The sequence below is a fragment of the Taeniopygia guttata genome, chromosome 3 (assembly GCF_048771995.1).
Source record: "Taeniopygia guttata chromosome 3, bTaeGut7.mat, whole genome shotgun sequence".
NCBI lineage: Eukaryota > Metazoa > Chordata > Aves > Passeriformes > Estrildidae > Taeniopygia > Taeniopygia guttata.
The window spans coordinates 108,539,331-108,559,950 of record NC_133027.1 but is presented as its reverse complement, the minus strand read 5'-3'; the positions used below and the strand labels follow the sequence as shown (position 1 = coordinate 108,559,950).

Here is a 20,620-nt window from a genome sequence, read left to right as displayed (position 1 = left end):
GGATGACAGAGGATGGGGATTGTGGTTATTTCACCACATGTTTTCTCTGCTGCTCCTTCCTCCTCAGGCAGAAGACTCCTCACACTCTTCCCCGGCTCCTACATGGGGTCCCTGCCAAAAGAGACAGTCCTCCATGGAATTCTCCATGGAACATGAGTCCTTCCCACAGGCTACAGCTCTTCATGAACTGCCTCAGAGTGGGTCCCTTCCACATGGTTCAGTCCTTCAGGAACAGGCTGCTCCAGTCTGGGTCCCTCATGGGGTCACAAGTTCTGTCAGCAAATCTGTTATAGCATGGACTCCTCTCTCCACAAGTCCTGCCAGGACCCTGCTCCAGCACGGGCTTCCCATGGGTCACAGCCTCCTTTGGGCATTCACCTGCTCCCACGTGGGTCTCCACAGGCTGCAGGTGGATCTCTGCATCCCCATGGACCTCCATGAGCTGCAGGGGAATCTCAGCTCCTGAGCTTGGAGCACCTCCTCCCCCACCTTCTGCCCTGACCTTGGAATGTGCACAATTGCTTCTGTCACATCTTCTCTCCATCTCTCCAGCTGCTGTTGCACAGCATTATTTTTACCCTTTCCTAAAACTACATTATCCCAGAGGCACGACCACCACCACTGAAGGGCTCATCCTTGGCCAGTGGTGGGTCCCTCTTGGAGCATTGGCTCTATTTTACATGGGGGAAACTTCCAGAAGCTTTTCAGAGAAGCCATCCTTATAGTCCCCTAATACCAAAACCTTGCTATGAAAACCCCTCTCACAGTGGCTGGATCAGTTATGCAGCTTTTGGATTTTTATGATTTCCTTCTTCCTGAAAGAAACCATGTTTATCCTCTGTGTGATGGAGAATGATTTATTTCTGGAAATGTTCCTGACTGGTTTTAATTTTTTTTTAATTCTGCATTTATTTGCCTGTGGAATACTTTTAAAAATTATTTTCTGGGAGGTTAATATTTTTTCCCCACACATATCCTCAGGTTTCACTGAAAAGATATTTTGGCAGTTTAAATCAAGATAATCTTTAAATTAAACTAACTCAACTATCTTGAAACTCTCCTGAAATTAAACTAATTTGACTATCTTCAAACTTTTTCCTTAAATCAAGGCCTAACAAGGATGATTACTCCCACAGTTTCTGGGGTTGCTAATCCTGTGTGGAAACATTGCTGTCTTTGTAGGGCATCCTGTAGATGCTGGAGTGGGTCTGCACAGCTGTGCTTAAAGGAGGATACTTATTGCTACAATCCCCTAAAACATGAAATATTTGAAAATGGCGAAGGAATTTCCCACTAACACAGTTATTCCTGTACCTTTGCATGGAATTTTGAGCCAGAACAAAGGGGTAGGAAGGCCTTAACTGGGAACTACCAAATTTAGCAAAAAGAACGAAATGAACTTGAATCAAATAGCAGGGCTTGCCTTGGTAGGTCTAATTTAGACTAGACAGCACTGCAAAGCTACTTGTGTTTAAAATAAAGGAGAAGAACTAGGAAAAGCACACTGTACCCCAGAACTTTAGGGTCTGGATCCCCAAATCTATCACTGTGCTTAATCTGTCCTCTGGTAACTGAGTGTTTCTGCAGTCTTGTCACAAAGAAAGAGCAGATGTTACCCTAAGCCGAAGGAAAATATATAGAGAGAATCATGGAAGTGGTGCTTGTCTCTTCCTTTCTTCTTCCCCTCTGCCTTCCCTACAAGACCCTCCAGTGCTGTCTGATGTGGTTTGCACACTTCAGGCAAAGTCATGGGGAACTGTTAAGATGCTGCCCCACCGTAGCTCCTTCCTCCCAGCCATGTGCAGAATGGCTGAGCTCAGCCAGTGTTTAACAACGGCAGGAGGTGTAAGCTAACACATTTTAATTTGCATTCCCTGTAGGTTGACAGTGCACTCTTAATTCCAGTGATTCAGACTGCAGTTTCATAATAGGCTTAAACCAATCCATGGTTATGCTACTGCTGAAAGGCTCAGTCCCCACTCATGTTTTTAGCCTTGTCTCATGTTCCCACGCCCTCCCCTACATCAGATTTAGCACTTGTGTGGCCAAGCAGTGAGGCAGATCAGTTCTCTGATCCTTCTGACGACGGGGCTGGCTTTTCTGAGCAAGAAACAATAGTTTCCACCCAGATCAGCAAGTTGCTGTATTACCACATGATAGCTGGTCCACAGCAAACGAGAAAGAGGTTAGAAACACTCCTTTCAGCATGATCTTGGATCAGCTTGAGCCAACTGTGAAACCTCACCCTCAGTCAACACCAAGCAATTCATTAACTCAGTTGTGTATCCAAATCTTAATACTCTGGCTCCTTGTTCACACAGGGAAAGCTGCCTGTTCCACTCTTCCCCCTCCTGTACCCTGTGGCTTGGTCTGGAGGAATGAGGGAATGATCACACTTCCTTTCTGCATCCTTACCAAACTCTGTTCTGGGAAGCTGTGGGAAGGAGCAATCCCCGAGTTTCTTGCATTTATGTTGTGATGTACTTGCACAGCGTTGAACAGAGAAAGTTTCTTGCTCACTTACTCAAGTTGAGCAAGGCCATCATATCATCTGGTCCTTCGCATGTCCTGAGAACTTAAAAGGTAAGTAAACCACACCCAGTGTAGACTATCAGTTGGGAAACATCAAAACCAAAGCATACCACACAATGCTTCACATCAGCCATCAGGAATTTTCACCCACTTCCTGACAGATTTCCTGATGGGTCATTAACAGTGATTAATCAGCCTGACCGTTAACCCCCTGCATTCCTGAGAGATTAATCTCAATACGAGGCCTCCTGCAAGCAATTTCTTTCCTTTCTGAAACATCCTACTACCTTAAGTTATGCAGTGTTTCTAAAAAGATCAGTGACAAGCATTACAGATGCATGAATTCCCCTGAAATGTTTGGTTTGTGGTGAATGTTGGAAATAAAACATACAACATTCACAACTCTGCAATTTTTAATTTGTATGTCATCTAAAAAGCACAGATGAAAGTATCTGCTTTACATTTCAAAGCCCATATACAGCATCAACTTTGAAGGCAGATAATAGTGCTCTCATTTCACATGATGGGAAATGAACCCAACTTAAGATCAAGGATGTTAAGAACACCCACTTTGAGACATCTGTGGGCTGAATCCAAAGCTCCAGATCTTTAATGGGCTAACAGGAGTTACAAGAACTACCCATCCCTTGAAAGTGAGGCACAGCTTGGGAATCCTAAAACTGAGATATGCAAAATAATTAAGTGGACCTCCACAGCTCTGCTGGACTCTTAATCAGAATCAGAACAGAGGAGCTCCCACCTCACTGTTTACAAGATAAATACTGCAAGGTATCTGTGAGGTGATGGCTTTCTTTTAGTGAACACTGAGAAGTCTGAAGTCTGGGAACGATTGCAGGAGAGCTACATTCTCCTGGACAATAATATTCCAGTATGCTGCTCAGCACTGGGGAACAAAGTTATTCTGTGTAGTAGACTGTTAGTCTAACCCCAGAAAGCCAACAAAGCATTCACCCACAGGGAGCACTCTGTTTTCTGAATCATTGAAACAATTCAGTGTGATGATGCTCATATAAACTCCTTTGAACTCCTGATAGCATTTATGAGAAGTGACAAATTTATTTCTTTCTTGCACAATGGAGCAAGAGCACAGAACCAGGAACTCCATATACCATTCTGAAAACAACGGATCCATGTTCCTGAACCTGTGAGATTCCTGTCAACCAAACAATTCACCACTACTCTGATTCCTACACTACCAGGGCAACGGATATTTTGGCATGGAATTCTTCAATTTGGGATACACTTCAGTGTAAATTGTCTGTTTAAGACTGAGTTCACTTTTGCCTTCATTATCTGCTTCTTCCCTGGTTCCACACTTGTGCTTTGCTCTATGACCTCCTTTCATTTGATCTGGAAGTTCATACCTCACACAGAAACTCAGAAACAGCAGAAGAAACCCTCCACACATTTTTTTTGCCCCCTGCAGACCATATAAAAAAACATATGACATAAAAAATGCAGTACTGGAAAATTCTCATTACACTTCATCTGAACACAAAACGCTCCAGTGGCACTCTTGCAAAGTTATAAACCACAATGTGTCAACAACAGGGAAGCACGCAGGCATCACCTCTAATAGACAGAAGACGGACTTTCAGTTGCACATGCTGTATCCACCTTTCCCAAAATTTGAACTTGTACAGAATCAAGAGTCGTGGTTGAAGCCTGGTGCTAAATATAGCAGCTCCTCAGAAAGTTGATTTGTACTTCTCAAACTGGTTTATCAAGCCTCAACAACATGCAGCCTCAACTCTCCTACTCTAATCAAAAGCTTCACTTATCTCATTTCCTTGAGCAGTACTTCACTCCTTTCATTATTCATGTCACACTTGTGCCAAATTGTGTTTTCGTCCCAACAAAGCTCACGCTTATGTGTTAATTCACAAATATCATTTAATGATGAAATGAAACTACAGCCAAAGCTCTGCCCAAAATACATCACAGTATTTTGATACTACACTAGAAATTCTGGGAGTGGGTTTCCCTTCCCAGCCAGGAGACAACTGGCCAATTTGTCACAAACTGTGTCACCCAATATCACATATGAGGCTGACATGGCTTCAGGACCCCATAATCTAACAGTTAAGTAAGAAGAAGTGAATATCTGTGCTGGACAATTTTACTAGCCACATGTGTTTTTTTTCTCTCAGACTGAAAATGCCAAAGGACTCTTAGTGATCCCAGCTAATCTGATGAGAAGCGCTTGGAATGACACAACTGCCATCTCGCCTGGAATTGATCAAAAAAACATTCTTTTTTTTGCACGAAAGCTCCATATGCTCGAGTGCCTCTTTCAAAACCACAGCATCTAGCCTTTGTTGGCTGGCCACTGTTTCTGCCTACCTCTGAACTACACATCCTGGAAGGGAAAAAAACCACCAAACTTCAGGAGGTTTTTTTGTCTGAGCTCTCCCCAGCTTTGTCTCCTTGCCAGCTCCCTGCATTCTTTTTCCAACGGAGTTTGTGTAATCGTTTCGATGACTACTCAAGCTGTATCTTCTCTCTTGAATTTCAGTTAGATGTGACTTACAAGCCAGAACTGCTGTTCTGCTCAACAGTATTGTTTTCTGCTACCCAGTCATTCTCTTGTCCTTAACCTGTGGGGCAGGAGTGCAGAAAAAAGGGCTCCCACTCCTCATTTATGGTCTTCAGCAGTGGCTGACCACCAAGGCACTGCTTCTGACACAAAGGCATTCTCTATTAAATTCCATGTAAAATAGATCTTTCCAAGCAACACACTGCCTGCTTAATGATTTCATAACAAAATCACAGATATCAGCAATGAGGCACAAGCTTCCAGAGAATTTCCTCACCTTTTCCCTGTATTTCTGTATCTCTTTGTGCTTTGAAATGAATAAAACAACTGCTCCTTACAGACATTTGGGCAGCTGACAAACATTGCAGCTAGAATTTGGGAATCTGATTTTCTACAGATTACTTTCTCTACAATAGCTGAGTTTATGTCTGTATGTCTTCCTCTAAACACACAGACACAAAAAAAAAGCCCTGAGAAAAGTGGCAAAATCAGTGCACTCAACTGTAAACTTGCTATTAAAGACATTCCTATAGGTTACTGCTATAAATCATAAAAACTTAGGGTTTTAGTTTGCTTCAATTTCTCTAATGAAAGTTGTAAAATATATTCTGTCTATTGGACAGGCTACTAAAGATTAACTCATTCATTCTTGATAAGAAACACAACTTCTGGCATTTTCTGCTGTTATAATTTGCAAAAGCAAGAAGCCTGATTTCCCAACTATTCTCATTTCTCTGTTCTTGTTCTTTTGAAAACCCAATTATGCAATATCACCAATCTAACTCAAACCTTTCTGGTTTCTGTAGTGATGAAAATTACTTGGCATTGAAAACTCTGTTGGAGGAAATAATGAAATCTGATATTGTTCAATATCATCATTACTGCAATTGGCATTTCTGGGCAACTAGGCTGGCAAGGGGTTCCAGAGCCAGGTTTGCCTTCCCTCTCACCTCAGCCAGAACCGATGTGAAAAACTGAGAAGAGTAAGTTATGTTCCACAATAGCCTGGATGATACTTGGTTCTGCAGAGAACAGATTTAAAGAAGAAAAGGAGGCATATAACATTTGTTAGCTAACCAGGAAGAGGAAAAAAATGATGAGGGGTTTGGCCAAGAATATGCTGCACTATTACACAGCGGATTGCATTTGCAACTTCCTACAGCTCAGGCCAGAAAAAGATACTTGGGAAGGTGACGCTCTGGATGTGCCAGAAGTGCCAGCTTCCACTAGCTATTTTTAACTGCAGGAATTGCATTAGAAAGGATGACTGCACACAGTTGGTCTTCCTTTCTCTTCATCCTTTCTGCAACTCAGATATCCCAGAGTGCTATCTACCATTACAACTGGCACTCCTCGTGTGCATGCCCAGGATCTGCTCTAACACAGGGTGAGATACATACCAGAACTGAGCATCTTCTTGGAGGAGACCCTGAGCTGCACTCATCATAAAGTCAAGAGGAGGAGAGCAAATCAAAAAAGGGATGTAGCATGTTTTGCTGTGATGATTTTGACTTGTGCTGCATTCCATGGTTAGCCCAAGAGAAGCAATAAAAGTAATTTCCTACTCTTCTCTCAACTTGCATAAATTATACCATTGTTTCATTTACTAAAGCATCCCAGAAGTGAGATGGCACAAAGATATTTCTGAACTTAGTCTCTCTAGACCTCATCCAAATGTACTCTCAGGTGTAGATGTTGGATGTGGTATAATTCCCGCGTTCTGGCCCACAGACAAAACACTCAAGTTGCTACACATATGCTGCCAGCATCCCTACCTTTTTATGCCTATAATAATAATCAACTGGGTTAATTTCCAAACTGGAATGTTTCTCAGTATGCCAGTAGTGGAGCCAAAGCACCTGCTCTCATAGCATATTTTCATAAACTCCCTACAGCCTCTTCAAGAAGCATCCAATGCAAAGAAACTCTGCATTGCTATGTAATTTTTCCTTTATGTGGATATTTACAATGATGTCCAGTTCTAAAAATGAGACAGTTGATAGCCTGACAAAAATTTTCCTCCAGTCCAATTTTTTTTAAGATGAGCATAGAGAACAAGTCATGGTCAAACCAGGGAAAGAGGTTCACTTGCCACTGAAGAGCCAGTGTCTGCATGTTTTGTTCCCTATCTACAGAACAACATTCTGAATTGTACTTTCCTTATGTTGTAAATAATGTAAGGTGCTTAGCAACTTTTTGTATATGTGTGTATGGAATAAAGCTGTAGGACACATTGGGACACAATGCCATGATTTGTTACTGATCATGTGTAGCAAAACCAAACAACTCTTGCTATCACTAAAGTAATTTTACTGAGTTTTTTGTTGCCTGGCACACTACAATCTTAGAAGGGGCTTAAAAATGAAATATTTGCTTTAATCTTCTTTTGATAATATGTCTTCATTAAGTACCCCTTGTAATTTAATGCAATTTGTGGCAAATGCTAATACTGCTTTGGGCCCACTTCTCCCTGTCAGCTGTATCTCTGTTAAATTATGCATTTCCATCTGGAAAGAAACTGTACAGGACTGTAGGCTCTCTTAGAGCCTACAGTCAGGAATGGAAAGGGATTTAATTAGATGCTCCGTGGTTGAGAAAAGGACTAGAGCAAAGCCTGGGTGGTCCATGGAATCTTCCACTGGAAAACAAGACTGCAAATTGTTCTGTACAAGCCTGCTTCTGTTTGCTCATTTTGTTTACATTGTTTGTTCTTACAGATTAAAATAGACAGTTACTAGGCAGATAAACAGTGTTTCCTTCCACGACAATGTTGTCCAGAAGTTAAGAGAGCAGCATGGGACAATATATGCCTGTGCTTCATTTTTGGCTGCATCACTCCAACTCCCTATATAACTTGGAGCAGAACATTTTTAGCCTGTGCTTCAGTGCACCCAGTCGTTAACATTTTTGTTCCACTTTTCCACTTTGTACAAGGGGGATAATATAGCTTTCTGCTCCCTAAGGGGATAGAGGGTGCACCCAACTTGCTCCACATTTTCTTGGTTGACTGCCAATGCAGAGGGATGCCACTCTTGCAATCCCTCTTGTCACTGGGTACCTGAATACCCTTAGGCCACTGACCAAGCCTTAACAAACTGAAGTGTCTTCAGAAGGCCTCAATCAGAAGCAGAAACTCATGAGGAACTAAGCAAGTCCCATCTAGACTTAACTGTGAGTCAACTCACATGCAGTCATTTCAGTCATGTGCCCTTTCACAGTTCAGCTGAACTTCAGAATATAATAAATGCAGCTTTATTTAGACTTAGAGTGCTGATCACTGATGGGAGTGCCCGGCAGATTAACTCATTCCTCATGGTTTTTCTGTTTCAAAATTCAATGGATTCCATATTTGTAAAAAAGGGAATGCAGAAGGTTAAGTGAGAAAGTGGGCAATGACTGGAACAAAACTTATTTATTAACCTATTTGGGTTGCATGTTAAAGAAAGGAAGCTATTATGCTGTCGTTTTGTGGGATGTTAATGGGAGCTCTGAGCATAATTACTCTGTGCCTGAATAAACTCCACTGATAAATAAGATTTGTGCTCAGTAGTAACATCTCTTTCCTTGAACATGAAAGGGAAGATGAGAGAAAAAAAAAACAAAACAAAAAATAAGAAGGAAAAGGAAAAGGAAAAGGAAAAGGAAAAGGAAAAGGAAAAGGAAAAGGAAAAGGAAAAGGAAAAGGAAAAGGAAAAGGAAAAGGAAAAGGAAAAGAAAAAGAAAAAGAGAAAGAGAAAGAGAAAGAGAAAAAAAGAAAAAGAAAAAGAAAAAGAAAAAGAAAAAGAAAAAGAAAAAGAAAAAGAAAAAGAAAAAGAAAAAGAAAAAGAAAAAGAAAAAGAAAAAGAAAAAGAAAAAGAAAAAGAAAAAGAGAAAGAGAAAGAGAAAGAGAAAGAGAAAGAGAAAAAGAAAAAGAAAAAAAAAGAAAAGAAAAAGAAAAAGAAAAAGAAAAAGAAAAAGAAAAAGAAAAAGAAAAAGAAAAAGAAAAAGAAAAAGAAAAAGAAAAAGAAAAAGAAAAAGAAAAAGAAAAAGAAAAAGAAAAAGAAAAAGAAAAAGAAAAATGATACTTTCTAGGGTTAAGGAAAAAAGAAAATAGAAAACCATAAAGATTTACTCCTTGCAACATCCTTGGGTAGGAAATGGTTAAACAGTCAACATTTTTCTTTTCTTAGCAAGTTAGAGAACTGTACATCAGACACATTGTCTGCCAAATGCTTCATTTACTACCAGCTGCATTTTTACTTTGTTGAGAGATAACTGAAATAAAATCACTGTTCTTTGTGCAAACGACATGCTAAATAATGTACGGCTACAAGATTATTAAATAGCAAAGGCATTTGATAATATTAGAGTCAACCACAAGTCCCACTTCTGCTGATGCACAGAATTTTGAGTAATTAGTCATTGCACAGAGTGTTGTATTTATATCCCCTTGAGCCTCAGACGTTAGGCCACAAAGTCAGGAGACAAAGAATTGCTGTTATTAGGAGGACTGTTTTGGATTTATTTATATTCTAAGGCTCTATTTCAGTGTCCACTTCACTCCTCTGGCTCAGGCTTCCTCCAAACCAGAAGATACAGCTAAGTCAGAGAATTTTAGTGTAAACCATATTTTTACAGACATGACCTCTCCACTTCAAGCAGAAGCACTTCAATGAGTTTGCAATGCCCCCAAAGAAGCACAAGTGGCCTGAGGTTATATGAAAAGCCTGGGAAAAGGCCTCCCAGGTTCTGTTCTGATCTCTAACAGACTTCTCATGCTTATATGCAACACATTAATAGCAGCTCCAATTTATGGACAGATAAATTGGGATACAAAGAAAACATGTAACTCTTCCAAGGATTTACAGCAAGTCTTTTGCAGAGCCCTGGAACTCTTAATCAGTCCTTTGTTAAAATTGCTAAACCACACTCCCTTCTTTAGACCACAATTGCTGCACAGGCCTGAATACTGTGACATATCTAAAATTATACAGCTATACACTTATATGGGGCTTTATTAAAATAAAGGTTGTGTAACATCTTCAGAGTTCAATACAAAGCTGCCTAGGGAGCAATCTACTGTTTAAAGACAGCTTTCATCATTCTCTCTCCTAATAGAAGAGACAGATCTAATAAATTGTATTAAGAAATCTGAGGGAAACAACAGGATTTGAACACAAAACATCTGATGAGAATTCATATTGTAGCAATGAGCCTTTCTTTTGCAGAACTGACATGAAAAAATAATGCTAACATTTTCAATTATGACAAATAGTATGTATCATATCTCTGAGAATATTGAACAGAAAAGGACTAAATAGAATAAATCATATCCTTATGTCACATTTCAGGCAGAGTAGATTAAAAGTTGAATTTTATCATTTCTCCTAAATGATTTTCATGTTTACAAGCATGGCCCCTCAACCTGTAAGCATTTCTTAGCAGGTTGTGCAATCTCTGTATCCAAAAAGCACAACCAGACAGGGAAAATGCTGGTAATATAATAAATTGCATGGTAAATGTAATGGTTGTGCTTAGAAAAACTGCAAAGTTAAACATTCTAGGTCCTCCATGACATTTAAAAGAGGGACCATTGACTTGCTGTGATTACTAGGGGCACTGTTGTGAAAAGTGATTCCAAATTTTCATTTAAATATTGTGTGCCCAAGTACATCCATTTGCCTTTCAAGAAAATACAACTATGCCTAAGCCAGAGATGCAGATGCCTGATCTCCTGTCTGTGAGTGTGCTAATGCAGGACTTTTTGCACACAACAGTGGTATGTGTAAACCTAGAGGTCAACTGATGAAGAGGTCTTAAATAGAGCAAATATACTATGCATTTAGAAGACCAGATGAGACAAAAAATTAGAAAGTCACCCTAACCGGTGCAAGCATATGTTCGTCATCTTGATCCGAGTTGGGTTCTGGTACAAACTGGAGGTTCTAAAAACTAACTCTAGATCACCTCCTCCCCAAAGTGATCTTTGTGCTGTGACCTAGAAATGGGGGGCCAACAGAGACACAGCCCCAGCTTACTTAGAGTGCCCCCATTTTCACTAACACCGCTGCACAGGAGAGATTCTGCCAGTGCCAGCTCTGCGATTCGAGTCATGGACCTAGACAGGACAGCCCAGCTCCAACTGCAAGGAGCAACCACAGAGCAAACCCCAGAGCCAGCAGACACGTTCCAGCCTGCCATAGCCACTGACCCCACCTCCAGAGGAGGCCTGGCATGGCTCTGTGTCGGAATCTGTGGGTATTGGTGATTCCGAGATTGCAGAAAGTCTCTGTCTTTCTGCCCCGCTGCCAAAGCAGAAGCCATAATTCGTCTGTGCAGGTTTCAAGGTTGTTTATTCTGTTTATCTCTAACATGTTCTGCTGCCCTGCCACAGCTCTGTCCTGCAGGGCAGCGTGTGGGGCTCTGCCCTCAGTGGGATGTTACAAACATTAAATACCAGAAACTACCTGTGCTGGATTTACAATAATGTGCCAATATCTGTCACCTACGTTGAACAATGTGTCCCCAGCCTAAACCAACAGAAAAATGCCAACACTACAGTGAAACATGGAGGGCATGAAGAAGGAGGAAAAGAACAAGACACACCCAATTTCCTCCATCTTGTCCCCTCTGAACCCCTAATCTAGAAACTTAAAATTTTACTTTTGCACCCGTGCCACACAATTATTACTCATATCAAACACTCAGAGCTTGTAATTCATCCTGTAAGATTGAAAACTCCTCTCCATGGACAGAGATCACAGACAGTGTCTCTCGGGGCTCTGTACAGGGGGGTTCCTGACCCCTGCCAGGGTCCCAGACCTGCCAGGGCAGCCAGAGGGAAGCCCTGGATTCCCACAGCTCTGAAGCCCAGATCCTGAGTAACCTGGAGCTCCAGACAGCCTGAATGCCCCTCTAAATCCACTGCACATACTAATCCTCCAGCAGGCCTCTGGCAGTACCTCAAGGACTAGACTTGGTTCCCAGATGTCACTTGAAGTGCTCAGCTCCATACTATCCCACAGTGCTTTTTTTCAAAATGGAAGGGAGCTAATCTCACTGCTGGCCATATTCCAGCTTTGAGTAATTACATTCTTCTGACAAATTTTCCTTGGCAGTTTCAATGGAATATAATTAGTAAATGTAAATAGATGTAAATAGTGCTGTAAATTACACTTTGCATGATTGTCAGAAGCAGAGTGGGAGAGCAAGGGTGAAGGGGCAAAAAGAGCAGAGCTTCATTCTCCAGTATGGATGATGTTGTGGCCTTCTATCTCAATGGACCACGTCTGTTTCTGCCACGATGGCTTGTTCAGGGCTACTGCAGCAGCAGATGTCAAAATCCAAGATCATCATGTGGTTCATCACACAGATCATCCCCTTCACCTCAAGTACAGCTCTGACACGATGGAGTTTGGTCATGTCCCACAGCTGTTTGGGAGCAGCTGCTGTGCTCCACCTCAGCTGTGCTCCTGCTTCAGCAGCAGGCCAACTGCTTCTCGCACACACAACTGCAAAATGTGTGTATATGATATTATTATTTTCTATGAAATGTTTATCAGATTTGTGAATGGTTTGTGAAACCTTCTGCTACCAACAGAAGAAGTGTCATATAAATGGAATTACATAATTATCCTTCACAGCTATTTTAATGTAGCTTCATGTACTACTTTCACCTAGAATGGAAATAGCTTCTTCCAAAAATAAAGTAAATGCATATATTTAACTTAGTATAGTCAAGTAAATTTAAAAGCAACTATTTAAAGTAATGAAAATAGCATATAATGTATACCTATATTAGTACTTTATAATGTGTCAAATGTCTCATGTACATCAACTGTTTCAAATACAAATTGATATAGCTGGTGGGCTTAATCAGATATTTCTGTCATAGAGAAAGTTTGAGGATGATTTTTCAATAATTCACTTATTTTTCTTTTTATTCAAGATTTGCATACAGAAAGTAGATAGCAGGAACTAGTAAAATGAAGGGAAAATTCATTTTCTTAACAAAGGCTTATTGCACTATTTAGCTCTAACAGGAGAAACAGATGTTTCAGCTTTACAATACCATGTCTTGCAAAACTTCCCTCTGAACAACTATTCGTGCTCTACATGTTTTGGACTGTGTATAGAGAGCTCTGTTAACAGTCATGAGAAGCATTGCATACATTACTAAAGCCCACACTAAGATAATTAGTGCTAAAAAAAAGAATCAACAAGCCTTTTTTCCCCTCTTTATAGTATTGATTTAGTGTGGGTGAAAAACGCCAGATTTTCAATCTTGAACATTCATGTTCCACCACAGAGTGGGAGATGGAGCCAACTTTTCCCAGTGTTCTGCCAATAAACACTTAGATTAACCACCTCAAAGGTAGGGAGGAAGAGCCAGGCTCTACAGCCTATCAGCCCTTAGTGTACCTGATGAACCTGTGAACACAGATAATGGGGAGCACACAAACTGGGACAAGAACTCAAATTCTTAATCTCTGTGGCTGTACCTACCCAAGTATTTTCTTGTTCAAAAATTCCTAAAATTGCCGTGGACAAAAGAAATTACCAGGGGTCAGTACTGAAGTTGCAGTGCTGCAGAGAGGACTCTGGGCAGTCATGGAAAATTTCTACAGTCAAAGGGGACTTTGAAGCTAATTTTGTATCTTTGAAGCTAATTTTGTATCTAAATGGCAAAATCTGGTTTTTAATAAGGACTCTCTAGCCTTTTGCAAATTCTGTGACAGGGTACACGTGTCGTTTAACTCTTTGTCTGGGAGTAACTTTACTTTCTCTAGATCTAAAAAGTAACAATAAGATACATGCACATAACCCAGTGTGATTGTGCCCAGTCTCTCCAGATGCTGAAGTCAGAGCAGTTTTTTTAGTATCAAACATCAGGCTAAGAGCATACACATGAACAACTCTGAATACCCTGTGAGTAGGTGGCTACTTGGTAAGCCACCTTACAAGTCTGATCCTTCCCCTGGGGAAGGATCTACTGTGGACATGCCTTGAAGAAAGTAACATGTCCTACTACAATGTTTAATGCTTATTAAAATAAGTGAGCAATCCAGGTTAGTTGAGGATGCCATTATTTTGCTTAGTATTTGTAAGGGTTGCTTTAAAACCACTTGCTTTCAGGCAAAGTGATAATCAGGCTAAGCACTGTAAGACTTTTATAATAGAAGGCCAACACATATTTTTTCATTCAAGCTGCAAGAATAAACCAAGCACAGCTGTTTTACTGAAAACAACCCACTGGTATTTAAGTAGATTAACAAAATTAACTGTGAAAATCCTCTGCTATGTGGAAGCCAATAACCTGTTGGCCACAAGGAGGCAGGGCAAGGATTTAGTAAATTAAAAGAAACTGTTTTTATTTAAAATAAAACGATTTTTTAAAAAAAGAGGCGCATTACATTCATTCAGATATGAAGCTCCGAACTGCCAGGCAAGATAAAAAGCATTTTTCATCCACAGTGTGTGGTTTCAGTATTGCTGTTTTATTCCAAGATCAGCAAATCTTTATCTTTAAGATATCAAACAATAGCTGATCTGGAAGCAATTTTCTTCTTTTGAAGAAGCAGATCACACGTATTTATTCAACATCCCTTCTGTGTGCTAGAGAAGAAGCTCTAGCAGTAAGCTTTGATAGCAGCAGTGGATTTACCAACTCAGAGCAAGAAGCTGTACTGCCAGGTGCACAAGGTGTTGCTCCCAAGCTAATAAATCCTGCTTCTGCACAGCTTTGGGAGCTCTGCCTTTCACTTCCTTGGCACTTCTAATTCTGGGCTAACAGCAGGCACAGGCAACTTGGCATCTGTAGTGTCCTACCAAGAACCTTATGCATGAACCAAGAATCTTACCAGTACAAACCCAAGGTCAAACTTCTAAATGACAAAGCGGCAAAAGAGGAAAATAAAACAAAAGTATCTCTATTTCAGAGTTATGCAGAAAAAGATTATATTGACCAAGGAAACAACGCTTTCCACGGTATCAGCATATCACAGTCCAAACCTGTAAGTGATCTTCTGATTGAGATGAAGTGACTTTACTCTTAGCTCTGCTACTGCATGTTACTGACCTAGGTAATTTCAGCTCTCTCTGCCTCTGTTTCCTCATCCTTTAAGCAGTTGCCTTTCTTCTTTGTGAATCAGTATGAGGTCCATGGATAAAAAACATGCTACAAGAACTACTTGTTATTAATGCAATTCAGATATGGAACGTACCAGATGGTAAAATCTCCAGGATTTTAGTGAACTATTGTAACAGAACATATGTAATATGACGTTATTAAACAGGCATTTAAATGTATAGTTAGTACATATAATGTGACCTGCTCTGCTCTCAGTAACTCCACTGGAATTATTTTGGATTTATGTCAGATAATACTAGGAACACAAAATAGCCCCATATGTGCAATGTGGTAAGGTTTTCACAGCAATGATATCTTAACTATTGCCTGTCCTGTTTTTCTCTTTTGCTGGGGGTATTGTATTTTGTGGTTTCCCAGAGCATGTCTTCTGCACTTAGTTCTGAGCAGGAAGTAAAGAAGTATCCTAATGTCAAAGATTAAAATGTGCCTGACCAAGTATCCCTTACCTAGCATCATAAAACGGCCATCATGAAACAGCAAGAACTTTTGGTTTTTTCACTTTATTCTGTAAAAATTATGTCTTTAATCACCTTATTCTAGATTTGTAAGTAATTCATGTTTTGTCAGAAGAATCAAACATTAAGTTTCAGACTGTGAGTAGTATCTCCATTCTCTCACAGTGTCTGAGTTCTAGACAAGATGAATTAAATTAAAGGGCAAGGGTGAAAAACAGGACTGCAGCTCAGTCCAGTGGCATCACATACTACAGTCAGAGACAGGTACTTCAGTAAAGGAAGAACATGAGGACACCTTTAGTATGTATAATAGTTCTAGCTCATCTACAATACAACTATAAAACTCAGGTGAATTGACATTTAATACATGAGACACTGGAAGCAAGATACCAATTTCACATTATAAATTAGCCTTTGTGCTAGTGCCCAAAGATTTGGCTGATTACTCACTGCTTTCCCCTACTGCTTAAGCAGTCTTTTCCAAAGCAAGACAGTTAAACCACAAAAACGTACCGTAGTGTCCACAGCCCTGACCTTCCCAGCAGGAACGTGCTTTGGAATGGGTTCGTCTCCTGATATCATCATGCAGCCTTCTGCTCCAAGAGTAACAATTACGAGCTTACACCCTCTTTCTAACAGCATGCGTCCCACCTTTTCAGCATCTTCAAGGTTGCCAACTGGGATGCCCGTTAAAATTTCTGCCTGGAAAACAACCCACGCAAATGAAAATCATAATCTGACAGCATTCATTTTTGGACAACTGTTGCATTTGAAAACAGGATTTAGTATCTTTTAAAAATGTGTATTGTAGGATGATCATGAAACCACTTCCCACGCTGATATTCAGCTGTGTCTTGCTCCTTGCTTGAAATCAGTGTGTACTTCAGGAACAGCAGAGTAACAGAGAGCAGCCTAGGCAGAGAGACACAGAAGGTGTAGGTTCTGTTCCAGCTTCTATAACTTACCTGGTATACAACCCTTAGTAAAATCACATTTCTCCCACATGCCTCAGTTTTTTTATCTGTGAAATGGACACAGTGACACAGTCTCGGCAAAGCATTTTGTGGTTTAATGTGAAAAAATGCTGCAAGTCAACTTAATCAAGATTCTTAAGGGATATTTATCACTAAGTGAGGAACTTTTTAAACACTTTTTAAAATTCTCAGCTAGCTAGAGGGACAAGGGAAAATTGCTCCCAGGAAAAAAAATTGCTCAACTTTGAACACTCTGTTCAGTTTAATATATATTTTTGGTATATAATTTTGGTATATATATTTTGGTATATATATTTTGAGAATACCTAAAATTTATCTGAAGCCCTCTTTGGACAAAGGCCGATTAAAAAATTATTATATATTTGTGTTACAGCCATGTCCATGTGCCTCTGTCAACTGTGCTGCTCTGTTAAACTCTTCTTCTAACTGATGGTGAGCTTAAGTAAACTTCTCCCAGCTGTATCCTGAAATTCATGTCTTCTAGTTCCACCAACTAAGACCAAAACTTCACCAAAATTTGCAATGAAGACTTCAGAATCAAACAACATTTTCATCACTTCACACATTTTCTTGACGGCATTGTATTGTCAAGTATAATGTGCTTTTTCTCTTCTTTTTGGAAGGGAAAAGAACAAGAATGAAACAGGAAGAAAAGGAAGAGAAATTGTATTTTCTCTGAATCAGTCTACTAGGAAGTTCTCCTTAATAATACTGTATGCTTTCAACTGTAAGTAAATAGACATATTACATTTTGCTGTCTTCACTAAATTTTGTCCTGCTTGCCTGAGAAAGGGAGCATTACTGTAGCCCGCATTACAAGGTCGCTGCTGGATCTTGAAGAATGCAATCTGAAGCATTTTCAGATAACTGCTTCACAGCAGAGCACAACTTCCACACTCCGAGGGCTTATTTTCAGTGGAAAACTTTCTTTGGAACCTATTCAACAGCTACTCTCCTGCCCTTTGCTGCATGGGCAGCTCAGCTTCTTGGGAAACATCTGTTGAAATATTTCAAACTACCTTCCTGTGCATGACTGAATGTTGAATTCAGCGCTCGCAGTTCTTGGTGTAACAAACTAAACTACTACTACTGCCACTAAACTACAAGTGCTTCTCGGAGCACAGACCATGCCTGTAGTAAAGGGGGGCACAGGAACTACTGTCCCAGGGACAGGAACTACTCCAGGCAGCTTGGGGCGAACCAAACCGCCCCAGCCGTGAGTCAGCGCCCGCTGCTCCCGCTGACATTTCCTGAGTCTCAGCCTGACCAGGCGGGAGCAGCGCCCTTGGGCTCTGCAGGGCCACATCATGCCAACACACTCCCCAGCGCTCATAGGATCACTCACAGGGCACTTAATCGCTTCAATTTTTAAACATACGTGACTAAGTCCTGCAGTCCCTACTTAGACATGCACAAATTATTTCAAGCACTGTTGACCTGATCACTATGAGGCAGAGGCTGGTGTGGCAGGACTCGGTTGTTAAACTTGTGCACTGCTGGGGCAAGGCGTGGTCAACACGTACACGCAATTTAATATTACTATTTTAACCACATTGATCCCAGACAAGAATATAGTAAGATCTCAATTATAAGAAGGCAACTAAATCTGTCCAATTTTCTCTTTGGCATGCCACCGTGCTGCTCAAACTCCTCTTGCAGTATAAACTATTCAAGCATATTAAACATATTTCAGTCTTTAAAAGGTTAGAAAAGTTTTTTCAAGCAAGAAAATTTTTTTTCAAAAAGCATCTTATAAAACCTTTTGAATGTATCTTCTTACAAGGTTTCCAGGAAACCAATTCACTAATAATGGTTTTGGAGGAACTACAGATAGATGACATATAATATTAAAATGTATATGTACACTCTATTCGAGTGTCTAAAGAGTCCAAGTCTCTTCACGAGTTTTAATATCTCTGGAGCAGGAACTATGTATTCCTGTATTCAGAACACCTGGTGCCCTATGCTACAAGAATAAAAAGAATTTAACACAAATCCTTGAATGAAACAGACAAACTGAATTTTCAGAGTACTTTAGAGGGGCAATAATTCCAAATTCTACCTCTGCTGCAAAGTCTCCAGAAGGAAAGTGGATTTGGTTTTGGTAGAGTAACAGTAAATCTAATATTGGTTTATTTACCTGATATTTATACTTCTGTAAGCTCATGAGCAAGGTAAATTAAGTATTAAAATATAATATTCTTCCTAATGAAATGCACAACCTGTATGCTTAGCATTATGACAATACTCCTCTTTGTGCTTCCCATGTCCCATATCAACAGGATTTTTTGTTTGAGTAGTGAAAGAATTGTTTTGGGACAGGTATTTGTAGAAATCTTTATTTTCATCTTGACACTGCTTATACCAATAAACAAAATTATTTTGAACAGAAAGCGTCTGTATAAAAGTAGATCTTTGGCTGCTTCAAATCACTATCATCTAACTCATCTACAACAGGATGGTACAACTAAAAAACACTGGAACAAGCTGGAAGAACCATAAAAGCAGCAGAAGCCAGACAGATTCTGTGCCAATGATTAGAAATTGCAGTAAATGTCAACTGATGTTGAATACTGTGGTGAGTTTTTAAGTTCCTCCCTTCAGTAGAATCTTATTTAAAAAACAAACTCTGGTACAATTGAGGGAAATAACTAATGGTTATGTAAAGAAAAAATTAAATAACAATACTAAAAGCCCAATGTGGACATTTGCCATCATACTGTACAAAAGAGCAGCAAATGAAGAATTTTATTTTTCTGCAGCTAGTCTCGTAAAACTACTCAGTAAATGGAGTTATTAAAGCAAGACGACATTCCACACAACTGCTGTCAGAATAAACCTATGATGGATATTATATAATTAATCTACATGCTATTTTCAAAATGTTGTTTGCAAGACTGGCAGAAAAATTTAACTAAAGCTTTTAATTTCATAGATACGAAGGTTCTTGGCCACAGTCTTTACTAATCTTAGTTAAGTCTCCATCTCTCTTTAGACTGTGGAGTCTAGTCATGGTAAGCTGACACAAACCAGAAGTGCTACATAAAAGGAAGTGGCCCTGCTTTTTCCTTGCCACATGGCCCACTCTCATGAGCCAGAACAGCCATTTGTGTGGCCTGGAAGCAAACTATGATTGCAAGGCAGATATGTGTTAAAATTAACACCACCCTGAGTCCCACATTACCCACAAAAGTTGACTCAAAACAATTAACTTCTTTCAACAGCAACAATAATTTACACTGGCTACAACTGAGAATGTTCCCAGCACAGGAGCATTTGCCAGTTGCTCCTAGCTGTGGTGCATTTGGGGCAGCCACTTCCAGGGAGATGTTCTGGATCCTCTGCTTGGCATTTTCAAAACCAAATCTGCAGCATCGTATGAAGTTTGGGGAACTCTGGCACAAGTAAGACACTGACCTACCACAGCACACTGCAGTGGAAGGCCAACAAGATGGTCAGAGGACCAGAGACCAGCACACACAAGAGGGGGCTGGGAGAAGCAGGCTTGTTCAACCTTAAGAACTCCTGGCTAAGGGGAAAATCAAATTGCTGTCTAGGGCAATTTAGTAGGTGGGTATAGAGAAGATGAAGCCAGAGTCTTCTTGAAGGTGCACAGGGGTAGGGCTAGAGACAACAAGCATAAACTAGATCACGGGAAATTCCAATATTAGGACAAGTTTTTTCACCACAAGGGTGATGAAGCAGTGGAACACGTGCCCAGAGGTCACGCAGGCTCCAGCCTCAGGAGATTCAGAACTTGACTGGACAAAGCCCTGAGCAATCCATCCTAAACTGGATAGGCTTCACCAGGGTGTTGGACTAGTTGAACGTCCAGAGGTCTGTTCCTAAATTCCACAATCCTCTGATCTTCAGCAAATATAAACTGGTGAAATAACAAGTATTAATTCCTTGGGGAGCAGTCTATCATTTGGACAGGGTTTTGTGCACGTAG

General features: G+C 40.3%; 1 protein-coding gene across 1 annotated transcript in view; it reads right to left on the bottom strand.

Annotated features, from left to right (window-relative positions):
• RBKS (ribokinase) overlaps positions 1–20,620 on the bottom strand; it is a 72,468-nt gene that overhangs the window by 6,188 nt on the left and 45,660 nt on the right. Inside the window, exon 7 of the mRNA XM_012572211.5 lies at positions 16,187–16,375. Within this exon, the coding sequence (XP_012427665.5) occupies positions 16,187–16,375 (189 nt within the window). The remainder of the gene's footprint in view (positions 1–16,186; positions 16,376–20,620) is intronic.